Source organism: Eimeria acervulina, genomic scaffold (assembly GCF_000499425.1).
Source record: "Eimeria acervulina Houghton genomic scaffold, Eah_scaff219, whole genome shotgun sequence".
NCBI lineage: Eukaryota > Apicomplexa > Conoidasida > Eucoccidiorida > Eimeriidae > Eimeria > Eimeria acervulina.
Window position 1 is genome coordinate 28,801 of NW_013550019.1, and position 16,071 is coordinate 44,871.

Genomic DNA, 16,071 nt, shown 5'->3' on the forward strand with positions numbered 1-16,071 from the left:
AGAGAGAGGGAGAGGGAGAGAGAGAGAGAGAGAGAGAGAGAGAGAGAGAGAGAGATAGAGAAACAGAGAGCCACGAAGAAAGAGGGGCAAGCAAAGAGACGTAGTGAAACACAGAGGAGGCAAAAGCACGAAGAGGGTGAGACTAAACGAGAGCTAGACAGAAAAAGGAGATAGAAACAGAACAAGTCTTAAACAGCAAGAGAAACACTAAAAGAAAGATATGTGCAGAGAAAGAGAGACAGACACCCTATGTATGCGCGGCATGCGCAATGTTGATCCTGTACTTTGCTGTCAAGGTGGAATTACGAAGATGTCTATCGTCTGCCTTCAGTAGTGGTAAACGAGAAAAAGAATTCGCTTTTAGAGTTTGTTTTCTCTGGTGTATTGAGAAACACAGAAAGTAAACAATCACCTTAACTGCAACTAACTGAAAAGATTGTACAACACCCTAGAACATTTCCAACTTCTTCAGATGTCTTAAGCACAACGGTAGAAAAGACTGCGGCGGGTTATGCCGCAGGCACCTTTACCCTAAACCCTAAACCCTAGACCCTACAAAGAGTTGCATCTCTTCTTGCTTCTGCAACTGCGGCTGCAGGGTAATCACGGCACAATATTTGCAAGTAGATGATGCAAATGGATATTTGCAATATCCAAGCCAAACTTATTTTGGTGCATGCATGCACGAACAGCGTAGATAAGTATTAGTGACGTCCTTCAGTAGTCACTTTGCATGAAAGGTAATTAACACATGCAACAACTTCACCTAGATCAGGCTACTACACAGAGCCTATAAATGTAAATATATACATATATGTGCATGCAAATATATGCAGATACACGTACACACACTGCGGAGCTATAGTTAGTATTTATTTCTTAAGGAGGAAGAATAGGAAGGCTCCATCAACCCCGAGGCTTAGCACGCAGCCCAGAGATGTCAGTCAAGGCTGGGCAGATGATATTGCACTAAAACTGTAGTTTTTAACGATGTAAATAAATTATATTGAATATTTTGGATGAAAAATGGATTAAAATTATTTTGCAATGCAGGGATATCTGTGTATTTATAGCGACATTCCCTTTGTATAAGTTAGCGTACTCGTGGGGCTTGCAATCACTAGTCGGCCGTTATACGTTTTCATGATTGATTACTGCAAGCCTCTGCAATATCATTTAAATTGAGAACTCTTTTATAATTGCATGAAGGATCTTCAGATTTAAGCTGCAGCTTGATGGCTGTAGCTGCATATCTACTGGAAATGCCGTGGGTTTCCTTAAGCCCGTTGTTGTGTTGGCGTAGGCCTCCTTCTGCTCATTTCGGGTGGTAATTTGTTGGTTTTCGATATTTTGATTTGTTTATTTGTTTTTAATTGAGTTTATCGATGGTTTCTGACTCAAGAGAGGCCAATAACTGTGGAGATACGCCACAAGAGTGGCTGAAACGATTAACAGTAAAAGTAGAACCGAATGATACTACCAGCGGTTCCTTCCAAAGAGAGGCCTCTTCTACTGTTGCCTCTTCATCAGAATGTTATTCTTCAGAGTTTCTGAGGAAGGAGCCGGAGCGCAGCGAAGTAAGGCATAAAAAGGAGAAAAAAGAAAAGTCTTTTCGTAAACCCCCCAAAGATGAACGCATCTTAATACCAAAGGAAGCTCCGGTGTACGTACCGGCTCTTGCTCCTTCTCAGCTTCCTTTTGGTGCATCTCAGGTGGTGAGGAAGGGAGAAGAATCTTTTTCGCCTAATCAGCTGCAGTTCCTGAGTCTAGCAGCCCCGGGTGCGACGGGTCTATGGCGTTTGCATGCGCGCAGCGGCCTTAACTATCGGAAGGGCCCCTTTACAACAGAAGAGCGTTTAATAATAGAGGAGGCATTGGAGCAGTATGCACAGCGAGAAGGATTATCATCAGTAGAAGAAGCAGTGAAGAGTTTATCAGGGGGTAGCGGCGGTAGACATAATGTAGGGCGCTTTCAAGTTATTGCTCGCTGTCTTCCTGAAAGGCCCTTTGCTTCTGTCTATGGATATATTCGACGCCGCATTACAGGCGCAGTAAAGAGGGGCTTCTGGTCAGAAGAAGAAACACGGCAGCTGCTGCTGCTAGCTCGCCGTATACCCTCTTCTATTAGAGGTAGATGGGTGAAGATCGGCGCAATACTAAACCGTAGACCAGCAGATGTATGCGACAGATGGAGGACTTTACAGCCCCGTCTTAGCCAGTTAGAGGCGCAGTATCTGCATGCAATTGAAGACCAGAAGACTTCAGCAGAAGGTGGTAGTAGTAGCCCGGCAGAAGAAGGCGTTGCTGCTGTAGCTGTAGCAGACTCTTCTGCAGCAGCAAATGATGCTGCAGCAGCAGAATCAGGCAAAAGCAGTCTTACGGAAGAGCAGCGCCGTTTGCTGCTGCAGGAAGTGCAGCAAAGAACAGGAGAAGAGCTACCATCCTTTGGCATCCCTTGGCAGCGTATTCAGGAGGAGGCCTTCCCTACACGATCTCACTCTTGTCTTCGCCATGCATATAACTTATTGGTGCTTCCTGAGGAGTTAGAGAGGCGCATGCAGGCGAACCCACGTCCAGTAGTGCTGCGGCATGTGCTGCGGTGTCTAGGGAGGTTGCTGCAGCAAGAGCAGCTGCCCCCAGGTTTAAGAGGCGTTGAATGGCAGGATATTCTTCCCTTTGTTCCTGCTTCGCTGCAGCAGAGCGTAGTAAGAGATGCAGCATTTGGGATAATGAAAGATGAAGGCATTGCCTTAGATGCAGCGGTAGCGAGGCTGCTACAGCTCCACGAACAACGCTTAACATCTACACGCCGCAAAGATGCAGCGAAGCTGCTCCGGGGGGCCCTTCCGGTGTATGTACAGCAGAGCTTAGAGATGGAGATTATGAAGAGGGCGCAGGCGAAGGGCTGGTCTCCAGAGAAGATAAAAAAGAAAATGAGAAGAAAAAGAAGAGCAGCTGCAGCAAAAGAACTCACAAGATTGAAGGCAAGGCTAGCAGAGGTAAAGGCTTCTCCTCTTAATGCCCCTCCTCGTGGCTGTCCGCGTTTCTTACAGGATGCATCAGCAGCAGGAGAGTGCAGCAAATATGAAGCAACAGAAGAAGATGAGTTTCTCTTTGCTGCTGCTGCTGCTGCTGCGGAGGGAATCGATACAGCCACAGCAGCGCTCCTAGCAACGCCCTTCACTGACACGCGAGCAATCCAGCTGATGGATGCAGATGAAGAAAAATCAATAAAGCAAATTAAAGATGCAGAAGAAGAAGAAGCAGAAGAAGAAATAGAAGAAGAAGCAGCAGAAGAAGAAACTGCAGCAGCAGAAGAAGCAGAAGAAGAAGCAACAGCAGAAGAAGCAGCAGAAGAAGCAGAAGAAGAAGCAGCAGCAGAAGAGAAAAAAAGGAAACGAAAGAAGAGAAAGAAGGCTGGGCTAGAACAAGAGGAAGAGCAGGCGGCGGGTGAGGGGTTAGAAGAGGAGGAGGAGGAGCTGCATGCGGCAGAGGCGGCGTTTAAGAAAAAGAAAAAGAGAAAAAAAGAAAAAGAGAAGAAATATGATTATTACGAGATGCGTTCAGGAGAAGAAGAGGGAAGTGAAGGGGAGAACAGCGGCTGTTTGGTGGTACTGCCAGTAGAGAAGACAGAAAAAAAGAAAAAGAAACGAAAAAAACACAAGACCGAGCAAACTACAGAAGAAGAAAAAGAAGAAGAAAAAGAAGAAGAGGAATTAAAACAAGAGACAGAGGCAGCAGAAGAAGAAGAGCAACGAATAACATTTACAGAGAAGAAAAAGAAAAAGAAAAAAAAGAAGAAGGATTACGATTACTGCAATAAATATTCAGAGGGATATTCGCTAGAGACATAAATTATTTCTTCTCTCTTTCTCCTTCTTCTTCTATTTTACTGTCTACCCAAGCGCAATTCAAATTATTCTTTTTTTCGTTTTCTCTCTGTTTTAAATGCCAACTGCATTTAATAGTTATTCTCTTGTTTCCTTGTGTGATATACCAATAGTATACAAAAGGAGGTTATAAGAGCAACATATATATATATATTATATATATTATTAATATATATAGAGTTAATAGAAACATCAATGATACATAAGTAATAAATGCATCAGTAATATACATCGACCATAGATATCAATAAAATGTATCAGCAATATACGTCAGTTGTATATATCATTAGTATATCTCTAGTCTATATAAGCAGTAAACATATCTAGCCTAGAGCAGTAATGCACCAATACGTATATAATATATCAATATATATACTATATAGAATATAGTATAATATATCAATGCAATATATCAGTTATATATGCATCAATAGCATACACAATAATATGTGGGTACCATATATCACTGATATATATTTTAGTAATATATCCCTACTATCTATAGATGATACATATCAATACTTCGTATGAACAAAATATACATATAATATATATATATATATATACATCTACACGTAATGACAAACTTACTAATAGTCTTTCCTCTATATGCAACTAGAAGTAAACACCAGCAAAAGCAAATAAAAAGCAAACATATTAATAGCAGCAACATTAAAAATAAATGCATTTAGAAGTGCATGCAGCAGGCATGTCCTTCTCTGTTTCTTTTTTGTTTATTTTTTAAATTGGCCGCCCGGTGTATATCCAGTAGCTGCATTCCACGAGTCTATTTATTGCAGGAATTAAACAGCAGTATTGTTGTTTAAATTCTTCTATAGTATGTTATATTTATAAATATAAATATTTATTCACATTCATAAATGTGTATATATTTATGTTTATTTTATACTTATAATTATAGAAATAAATACTTATTAGGTTTTGCTCTATCAGCTTACTTTAAGAAGAAACTCTTGTAAAGAAAGCACTTCCCACATGCGCAGCAGAGGCTGCCAGTTCTTCCTCTGTAGGCAATCGAGCTAAAGGATAGACTGCTGTAATTGGGGCTGAGGGTCTATATACAACAAGTGGATTTGCTGCTGCTGCTGCAGGGGCTGGTGCTGCTGCTACAGGGGCTGGTGTTGCTGCTGCAGCGGCTGGTGCTGCTGCTGCTGCTGCTGCTGCAGGAGGCGGGGGCTGGGGGAGCTGCAGACGGCTTGGGATTCCCAGGTATGGTATTTCTGGTTCTTTCGCATAAAAGGCCTCCACATACTCCATCAGCTGAAACAAATAAATATATATTTTATAATTGTTTTCTCGGCAGGCAGTGCATGCATGCAAACATTGCATGCACTCAGTGCATGCAAGGGCCAGTAAGGGAGAGCGTCCGTACTGCTGTTAGGATCTTTTCGGCCATATCTTCTGGGCCTGTTTATTTTGAAGGAACTGCAAACGACTTCACTATTAGCCTCATTAAATTTCTTACTAGGGAGTTCGCCCTCTGTCTTTGTGCATTTCTTCCTGCAGTGCTGAGAAGGGCCAGTGTGAAAATTCAATGTCTAATTAATTGCTTTATTGGCATTGCAGATTACCAAATGCGTGCGGTCCTCTCCGGGGCTGGCTGTACAGAGTAGAATATATATATATATATACATATATTATATGAAAATTTATGTTTGCATTAGGCTGGGGTTGTCGTTTTACGTATTCGTGAGACTCTAATGGTGCAGCAGATCTCGCAGAAGTTCTTTTCGCACTGCAGCGGCCGATTGTGAGTATCTGCATGTAGTTTGAGTTGCCTTTTGGTTTGTTTGCGCTCTGACCTCTTCTGATTCTTCTTCATTGGCGATGGATAAGGCAGCGCACCGTTCTTCTCTCATTTCTGCATAATGGGTGTTATTTGGTATCAGAAGAAAGCAGGTTGTTTGCGCTGAAACCCACTGAGACGGTAGAAAGTGCATTCACACTCTGGCGGCCAGGGAAGGTCGGCTAGAATGCCTTCTTCTGTGCTACAGACCGTCCCTTGGTTGCATATTCACGAATATGTTTCCCAAATGAATACATTTGTTTAAAAAATAGCCAATTTGCAAAAAAAATCACCGTTTTGTACGTCCGTCACTACAGCAAATGGACCATCAGAAAGAGTGCTGGAGTCTTCGCCGCTGCTGCGCAGACTCCACGCAGGAACTGATACGAGATGCAAAGGTAAAAGCAAAAGAAAAACAAAATTCATCCTCAATTCAACTGCTCCAGAAAGACTACCTTCATGCATTAAGCCGCGGATTCCTTTGTTTTTTCCTCAAGAAACCGAAACTTGAATTGCGTTGAGCTGTACAGACACCTCGGCGGATAATGATGGTGCACAGCATGAGCAGGTTTCATCGTTTTGCTCATTCATATCTATCTTCTGCTGAAACCGGCTGCTGAACACTGCATGCATTATGCATGATATATATTCCACATATTGTATTCTATTGTAGATGCCACTGGAGTCAACTGAAAAAGACGTATTTCCCTGTCTTTTCCCCCTAGCCTCTGAGCTGCACTTTCTTCTCAGAAAGAAGATGGTAAGAGGCAAGAAAAAGAGGAAAACTGAGGCAGTCTTTACCCGCCCCTCTATGCACAGTTATTATATGCAGCCATATAAATACGCACTTCAACAAAAAGAGCAACGGATAACACCCTGTTCAGTTTCGTGTATATACGCATCCTCTCAGCAATCGTTGCTGTGTGGAAGAAATACACAATGGGTGCCGAAACCCTAAACCCTAAACCCTAGACACTAAACCCTAAACCCACCATGAAGCAGCGAAATACAAAACAATGCTGCTTCTCCCCTAGGGTTTCTTCTCTGCCCTCCTGCCATACGAGATGTACATTCATGCACCTCTCACCGGCAGCAAATTTTATCTTCTTGTTTTACTCGGAATAAGAAAATATGTACAAGCATTCATTGTTCTTATTCTTCGCAGCGGAGGCCGCTGCAACGGCCTTCACCTCGCCCTCAGCTGAGGAGACCCCCTTCCTTTTCAAGCTCTTTAAACAGCACTTTCTACGGTTTTTCCCTCTCTTCCTTCTATATCAAGCCCACCAACTCCATAAGAAATAATCAAATATCCAAAGGATCTATTTATTCTATGCTTTTCTATTCTATTTATTCTATGCAATTGGGTTGTAAGGAGGCACGTAGTTCCCGTGCTCCTTCATATACGCTTTGCACGCCTTCTTCAGATTCTCCACCCAGCCCACGGGAGCTCGCGCCGCTGTGGTGTTGACAATCCACTGCACATCAACGCAACAGCATATATATACATAAATATATAAATATATATATAATATACTTGCTATAGATAATATATATATATATATATTAAACAATAAAAAGTAAATAAATTTATATAAAGATGTACATACTTCGTGCTGCATCCCTCTCTCTCTCTTTCTCTTCTCATATATATGCATATACACATATATACATATGCACATATACATACATACAAATATATAATATATATATATATATATATATATACATATACATAACACTGTATATATGCAGAGGGGGATAATGGAGGAGCTCAGCATGCATGCAAAAGAAGAAAAGAAGCAGCGCAAAATTACCTTTGGAATTAAACCGCGGACGTCGGTCTGCGCTAAAATAAACAAAGTCGAAGAATTCGGGTCGTTGGAGACCTCCGCCATTATGTAGCCTACATAACAAACAGCATATGCATGCGTGAATAATTATAATAATAATTATTATTAATGCTGTTGATATTATTGTCACCGGAATTATTCGTATTATTCCATTTAATATTATAATATAATTGTAAATGCATGCAGATGAGGTGCCTATACACCTGAAATAAGGGTCTCCGCTCTGACGACTCCGCTCTTCTCCGGCACAGACGGATGATCAGCAGACCTGAGAAGAAAGAAAAAGAAAATTAAATGAAGCATTTGAAACAAATGTAAAACTAAAAAAACAATTAAATAAACAAACACCATTAAAGACAATTCATAAATGAAAACTAATAAAGGCGCAGCAGAAAGAAAAGAAATAAAAACATTTCGTCTAAAGGAGGCCTCATAAAGACAAACCACATAATAAAAAACACAAAAACATTCATTCCAATAAAATGAATATATCTAGTATATAATATATATGTATATATATGTATATACATATATATACATATATATACGTATATATATATATACATACATACATATATATATATATATATACATCAAGTAGGTCTACACAGAAATGAGTGGAGAGATGAATACATAATTGAAACTCAAATATCAACTTAGCCATCTGCAAACAACAATATATACATGTATATAAACGTGTACATATATACATATATATATATATATATATACATATACACTTTAGCTACTAATAATTTGTTTCAATGTATTAATTAATTAATTAATTAATTAATTATTTTTGTTTGTTTTTACCTCATCAGCATCTTAGTAACTTTGGCTTCTGGGTCTTCTTCCGTTCGTCTCCACTGCAAAAAACAAAAAATATATTTTCTTCTTCTTCATTTAGGTAGCATTAAATATAGATAATAATAATAATAATTAATAATAATAATGATGAATAATAATAATAAAAGTAATATATAATAAGAAATAAAATTAATGAAGACAACAATAATATTCTACCTAGAGAAAACCCCTACAGACGAAAATATCGTACATCAAACAAACCCTAAAATATATTATCTAGATATTTATATATTTATATTTTACTTTATTTATATTTATATTCTACTTATATATATATATTTTGAATATATATATATATATTCAATACATTAATATTATCTTCAAATTTACATATTTATATTCTACTTCCATGCATATTATTTATATATGTACATTCTACTTTATTAATGCATTTCTATATTACTGATACATACATACTATTAATAGATTTCTTTTCAATTTCTGCATACATATATACATATTATATATATATATATGCATCTGCATCTATATATACATATACATATACATACATACATATACATATACGTATGCATATACATATACATACATGCATATACATATACATATATACATATACATATACATATACATATACATACATACATATACATATACATACATACATATACATATACATATATATATATATATATATACATCTTTTGATGAAATACCTGTAGGAAGTCTCTATTGGAGACAGGGAAAGGCGCTTTCATGAGGCAGTAAATAATTTCGCAGCCATCGATGTCTTTCTCTACTACGCGATAATCTCCGAAGGTAGTATCCCTAAGCAAATAAATAAATATTAATCTATTTAAATGCAGCAGCAGTTTAAATCTATCATCGTATAGCTAACAACAGTAGGTTATATCAATCATCATGTATCCAACAGCAGCAGCAGCAGAAGTAGCAGCAGCAGCAGCAGATGCAGCAACAGCAGAAGTAGCAGCAGCAGCAGCAGATGTAGCAGCAGCAGCAGCAGCAGAAGTAGCAGCAGAAGTAGCAGCAGCGCCAGAAACAGGAGGAGCAGAAGCAGCAGCAGATTGATCGAAATATGCATTAAAAGAATGAAAAGAAGGCCTTAATTGCTGAGTATATGCAGCTTGATTGGGGTGTATATGCAGGTTATGTAGTGGTGAGGTGTATAGGCAGCTTATAGATTATGTTTGTGCTTGTTTTTTTTGTTTTTCTTTGCTTACCACTTCAGTCGCGTAGGTATATGACGAATATGATGACAAAGAACGTTTAAAGGTATTCCTTCAAGGGTTGTATATGCTTTTACAAGAACTACAGGAGAGTCCGGTGAATTATATTTATAAACTTTTATCGAAGACTGATTTACTGTCAGCTCCCACATCGGGTCTGTCACATCTTGAGCCTCTTTCTCCTCTAAAAATTGCATTTCATAAGACGCGCTGTACATACACCGCATATGCATGCATCAACGGCAGCAGCAGCAGATGCAGCAGCAGTTGATGCAGCAGCAGTAGATGCAGCAGCAGTAGATGCATCAGCAGTAGAAGCAGCACAGCAGCAAAACAGCTGCTGCAAAAGAGTTACAGCAAGAGCAGCAGCACAGCTGCAGCAAGAGCAGCAGCAGAGCTACAGCAGCAACACAGTTATTGTTGTTTATAGCTGTTCTTCTTTATTGTCGTTGCTGTTTACTATAATTATTTATTGCTGTCGCTGCAAATAACTAAACTTATTTTTCTTTATCTTTGTTTACTTACATTGGGGTCTGGTGTTTAAGCTTCACATCGAAATTCACCAGGTCTTCGTACGAATGAAATAAACGAGGGGGACCTGCGCATACACCTCAGCAGCAACATATATATATAATATATTATATATATAATATATTATATATAATATATTATATATATAGCAACAGCAGCACCGCAGCAGCAACAGCAACAGCAGCACCGCAGCAGCAACGGCAACAGCAGCAGCAAACGGTTTGGAGACAAAAGGTACAGCAATATAAAAAAGCAGACGATCAGCAACAACGCAGCAGCGCAGCAGCAGCAGCAGAAGCAGCAGCAGCAGCAGCAGAAGCAGCAGCAGCAGATCCTTGCTAACCTTCAGTGATTTTCCTCTCGAGTTTCGAGGATTTTCGTGACTTAAGTCTGTCTTTGTCTGCAAAGAAGTAAAAAGAAAGACGAATATTAATTTGAATATAATAAAGGTATTGAGCTGTACATACACCTCAATGCAGCAAATGCATGCATACCTTGCAGCTGTAAAGACACTGAAGGAGCGAGAGTTTTTAAAGTATCAATTCTACGCTCGCTTCTTAAGCCTCTTAAAGGAGCAGCAGCAGCAGCAGCAGCAGCAGCAGCAGAGGAAGGAGGGGCCGGAGGTGAAGGGTATGCAGCAGAAGTTGCTGCGCCAGTGGTTGCTGCTGCTGCAGCAGCAGCATGACTTGCTGCTGCTGCTGCTCCTGCTGCTGCTGCTCCTGCTGCTGCTGCTGCTGCTGCTGCTTCTCGCAGCAGCGAAGTCTGACGCTCTACATCTGCTGCTGCATCTGCTCGAAGAGCCACATTAAACTCTGTCTTCGGCATTAAATCGCCGGGGAGAATCTAAAGACGCACAACAAATAAAAATAATATTATCAATTAACTCATTATTAATTAATTAATTTATTATTTATTTATTTATTTATTTATTTAAAGTTAAAATAATTGTTGAGAACTAATATTAAAGTCTGCGATTTTCGTTGTCTTTGTAATTTTCTTCGAAATATAAATAAATAAATAAATAAATATATTTTTATATTGTAAACGGCATAATAATAATTATCAATGAAATAATATATATATATATATTATGATAATATATATATAGAAATAATATATATATGTATATATTATGATGTATATTTTCTGTCTTTGTTCTTCACTCTAGTCTGACTGAGTCAGTCTTTTGTTTTTGTTTAACAAACAAACAACAAAACTTAAATAAAATAATATATATTTTTAATTATATTAATAATATGCATATATATATACACTGTATTATGTTAAATATGTATATATATGTATATATATCTTCTCTCACATCTGCCTGTCTGAATAATTATGTTTTATGTTTTTGTTTACTAAACAATAAAAGATATAAAAGAACAAACATCAAAAAAAAATATTTATATTAATATAAATATATTTTTCAGACTTACTTCAGTTTTACTGAATCTGTCTTTTGAGTCGTCTCTTCGTCTCTTGTCTCCTTCTTCTTCTTCTTCTGCTTTTATTTTTAGTTGTTTTTCTTCATATTCACCTTCACCTTCTTCTTCTTCTTCTCCTTCTTCTTCTTCTTCTTCTTCTCCCTCTGATTCAGACTGTATGCGACTCATCAGCGACCCTTCAACTGAGCTGTCGCTAACTAATACCGGCACAGATGTATCCATACGAAGTGCTGCACACAAACATAATATATATATATATATATATATTATTAATATAATATATATATTTTATATAATATTATTTTGTTCTAGTTCTGTTGTTTGTATAGTAAGATACACGCAAACAAATAAAAAATAAAAATCATAGACAGTTGTCTATGAGGAAATACAAACGCCAGGCTTGTAATGTGTATATTCCTACATATATATATATATATATATAATAATTTACATATAATTTATATATGTATATATATATATATATACATATATATATATGCACGCATATATGCATATAGAGAAGAATATATCTGTACATATATATACATATGCATATATGTATAAATAAATATCTGCATAGAACATATATATATATATATATAATATATATAAATATATATCTACATATATATATATATACATATGTATATATATATATATATATATATATATATCTACATATATATATATATATATATTTGCCGCCAGATAAACAAATGCATCTACCTAATACCGCATAAAGCTACAACCAAAAAGAGTAGACTGAGAACAAAGCGAAGAAAATAAGATAAACTAAAATAAAAGAATAAAGAAATAAACGTTGAGGTGTATATACACCTTGAACGAGATCGCCTCCCTTTAAAACATGTCTCTGCACTTCTTCATTTATATCCGCGCATAAAATTAAATTTTCTTCTTTTTCCTCATCCTGTAAACAAGTAAAAAAATAAAAACAAAATAAAAGATATTATACTCTCCACAGAACACAATTACAACAATTGCATGCATGCATGCTAGCTAGCCAGCTAGCTAGCTAGCTACCTGGGTAGGCAGCTAGGTAGGTAGCTAGCTAGGAGGCTGGTTAGCTAGCTAGGCATAGAACTAACAAGCTGGATAGCTAGCAAGCTAGACAGCTGACTAGCTAGCTAGCAAGCTAGGTAGCTATCTAGGAAGCTGTATACAAAGAAAGGCGTGATGTGAATGAACGAAAGAGTAAACGAATGAAAGAAAGCAAGAAAATAGAAGGGTTTAGGGTTTAGGGTTTAGGGTTTAGGGTTTAGGGTTTAGGGTTTACATGTTTGCGAGTCATTGCCGAAGCCGCTTTCACTTTTTTGAAAATTGTTTGAATTACTTCGTCTTGCAAAATGCTCTCCATGCGCTCAACCACAGGCGGCGGCCTCTTCCTTAACCCAACACCAACACAAACTTATATATATCTAGCTAGCTATCTAGCTAGCTAGCTAGCTAGCCAGATGATTGGGGTAGATAGCGAGCTAGCTAGCTACCTGCATGGATGGATATCTAGCTAGCTATCTAGCTAGCTATCTAGCTAGCTAGCTCGATGGATAGCTAGCTAACCGGCTAGCTGGATAGCTAGCTAGCTATCTGTCTAGCTAACTGGATGACTAGCTGGCTAGCTAGCTAGCTGATTGGATAGCTAGCTACCAAACAGAGAAAGGACAAGGGGGAGTGCCGATGGAGCAGCAACAGCAAAGGCAGCAGCAATAGCAGCACCAACAGCAGCAGCACCACCCCTAGCATCAGCATCCGACGCAGCAACAGCAGCAGGACCAGCAGCAGCACCCGGAGCAGCCGCAGCAGCAACCCCAGCTGCAGCAGCAGCAACGCCAGCAGCAGCAGCAACGCCAGCAGCAGCAGCAGCAGCAACGCCAGCACCAGCAGCAGCAACGCCAGCACCAGCAGCAGCAGCAGCAGCAGGAGAATGAAGAAAAGAAATACCTCAGCGATTGAACGCATTGCGAGCAGACGCGGCAAACTAAAAAAAACATAAAAACCTCGCTGCGAGTCATTTGGCGATAATTAAATAAAAAATAGTCTAAGTAAAGCCAAAGACAATGCGCAACATCATTACGAGATCTGCAAATAAACAAATAAATAAATAAATAAATAAATAAATAAATAAATAAATAATATATTTAATTCGTAGATTAATTAATTAATTAATTACTAAGGAAATAATTAACTAATAAACAAGCAATAAATAACGAACAAATAAAAAACAAACAAGTAAATAAATAAATAAATAAATAAATAATAAAAGTAATAATTAATTAATTAATTAATTAATTAATTAATTAGGTTAAATGAAAATGAATAAAAAACAAAGTACATGAATTGATAAAGAAGTTTTAATTGAGATCGAGCAGTTTTAGAGGCCCCTCCGAGTTTCGCCAACACCTGAAAATATAAATAAATAAAATAAAATAGAATAAAATAAAATTAATTAATATAATCAATTAATTAATAATATATCTGATATTCTAACCTTTATAATATGCTGGAGTTAAGGGTTTATTTGGGTGTATTAGGGTTTATTAGGGTTTAGTATGGTTTATTAGGGTTTATAAGAGTTTATTAGGGTTTAGGGTTTATATTCGAGTATAACTTTAAACATAAGTTGGCGTTGAGGGTAAATTAGGGTTTAGTATTGTACATAAGGGTTTATGAGGGTTTATTATAAGGGTTTATAAGGGTTTATTATAAGGGTTTATTATTAGGGTTTATGAGGGTTTATTATAAGGGTTTATAAGGGTTCATTATAAGGGTTAATAAGGGTTTATTATAAGGGTTTATCAGGTTTTATATAAGGGTTTATATAAGGGTTTATAATGGTTTATTAGGGTTTACTATAACGGTTTATTAGGGTTTACTATAAGGGTTATAATAGTGGTTTATATAAGGGTTTATATAAGAGTTTATAAGGGTTTATTAGGGTTTATAAGGGTTTAGGGTTTATACCTGATATTCGAGTATAACTTTAAAAATGAGTTGCAGCTGCGACTGACTCGTAGCAAAATGATAATTCGCCCAACGCATCAAATTTTCAACGCGGCGCTGTAAATAAATAAACAAATAATACAAATAAATACATAAATAAATAAACTAATAAATAAACAAATAATTAATTAATTAATATGATAATTAATTAATTAAACAATTAAATAAATGAAATAAAATAAATTTAAAAAGTAAATAAAATCAAATAAATAAATAAATAAACTAAAATAACTAAAATGCCCAAACTAACCAAATTAAATTATCAAAACAAAACAAAACAAAATAAAATAAAATAAAACAAACTAAACTAAACTAAAAAATAAATAAATAAACAACTAAATAAATAAAATAAAATAAATAGAATAGAATAGAACAATACTTTTTGTTGTTTTGCTGCAGACTGTTTGCGTCTGAGTCTGCAGATGTCGTTGGCCACAGAAAACCCAAAGCCGATTAAACCGCCGAAAATAAATCCGAGGGCCATCACCAGCGGCCCCCACGCCATGAGAAAGACGCTCAGACCTGAAAATAAATAAATAAATAAATAAATATATAATTAATTAATTCTATTTGTTTGTTTGTTTGTTTGTTTGTTTGTTTGTTTACTTGTTTGTTTGTTTGTTTGTTTGTTTGTTTTGTTGGTTTGTTAGTAAACTCATCATTTGTACAGAAAGAGAGATGGATGCATGTGTTTAATTTTGGATATTATATATATATATTTATATATTTATATATTTATATTTAATTTATATAATATATTGTATATATATGTTTATATGAAAATCTGCATAGGCATGCATGCATACATGTATATATATATATATATATGGAGACAGAAAACAAGACAAAACAAACAAACAAAAACAAACAAACAAGCAAACAAACAAACACCTAAACAAGCAAACTAAACAAACAAACTAAACAAATAGACAAACAAACAACTAAACAAACAAACTAAACAAAACAAACAAAACAAATCAAACACCTAAACAAACAAACTAAACATACAAACAAAACAAACAAACAAACTAAACAAACAAAAAAAACAAAACAAAAAAAACAAAACAATCTAAACAAAACAAACAAACAACTAAACAAACAACTAAACAAACAAACAAACAAACTAAACAAACAAGCAAATAAACAAACAACTAAACAAACAAACAAACAAACAAACGAACCTAATGCCCCATTGATGGTCCACTCAGTTGACGAAGTTTTGAAGGGAAATAATTTTTTTTCTTGTTTTAAATAACTTCGTTCGAATTCTTCGTTCTCTTCGACTTCTGCTACGGCGTCATCAACCCGCTCTGCCCAAAGGTCCCAGTAGCTGCAAATAAATATATTAATTAATTAATTAATTAATTAATTAATTAATTAATTATTTGTTTGTTTGTTTGTTTGTTTGTTTGTTTGTTTGTTTGTTTGTTTGTTTGTTTGCTGTTGTTTTGG

At 36.4% G+C, this 16,071-nt stretch overlaps 2 protein-coding genes across 2 annotated transcripts; one reads left to right on the forward strand and one right to left on the reverse strand.

Moving 5' to 3' along the window:
- Window positions 1-1,385: 1,385 nt before the first annotated feature.
- EAH_00026290 (Myb-like DNA-binding domain-containing protein, related) lies at window positions 1,386-3,854 on the forward strand (the record flags this gene model as incomplete). The annotated part of the gene is made up of 1 exon (XM_013396546.1): window positions 1,386-3,854. The coding sequence occupies one exon, from the start codon at window positions 1,386-1,388 to the stop codon at window positions 3,852-3,854; it is 2,469 nt and encodes an 822-aa protein (XP_013252000.1).
- A 5,758-nt stretch (window positions 3,855-9,612) lies between these two features.
- On the reverse strand, window positions 9,613-11,769 carry EAH_00026300 (hypothetical protein; the record flags this gene model as incomplete). The annotated part of the gene is made up of 5 exons (XM_013396547.1): window positions 9,613-9,832; window positions 10,148-10,220; window positions 10,497-10,553; window positions 10,648-10,996; window positions 11,593-11,769. The coding sequence occupies 5 exons, from the start codon at window positions 11,767-11,769 to the stop codon at window positions 9,613-9,615; spliced, it is 876 nt and encodes a 291-aa protein (XP_013252001.1).
- Window positions 11,770-16,071: the final 4,302 nt, after the last annotated feature.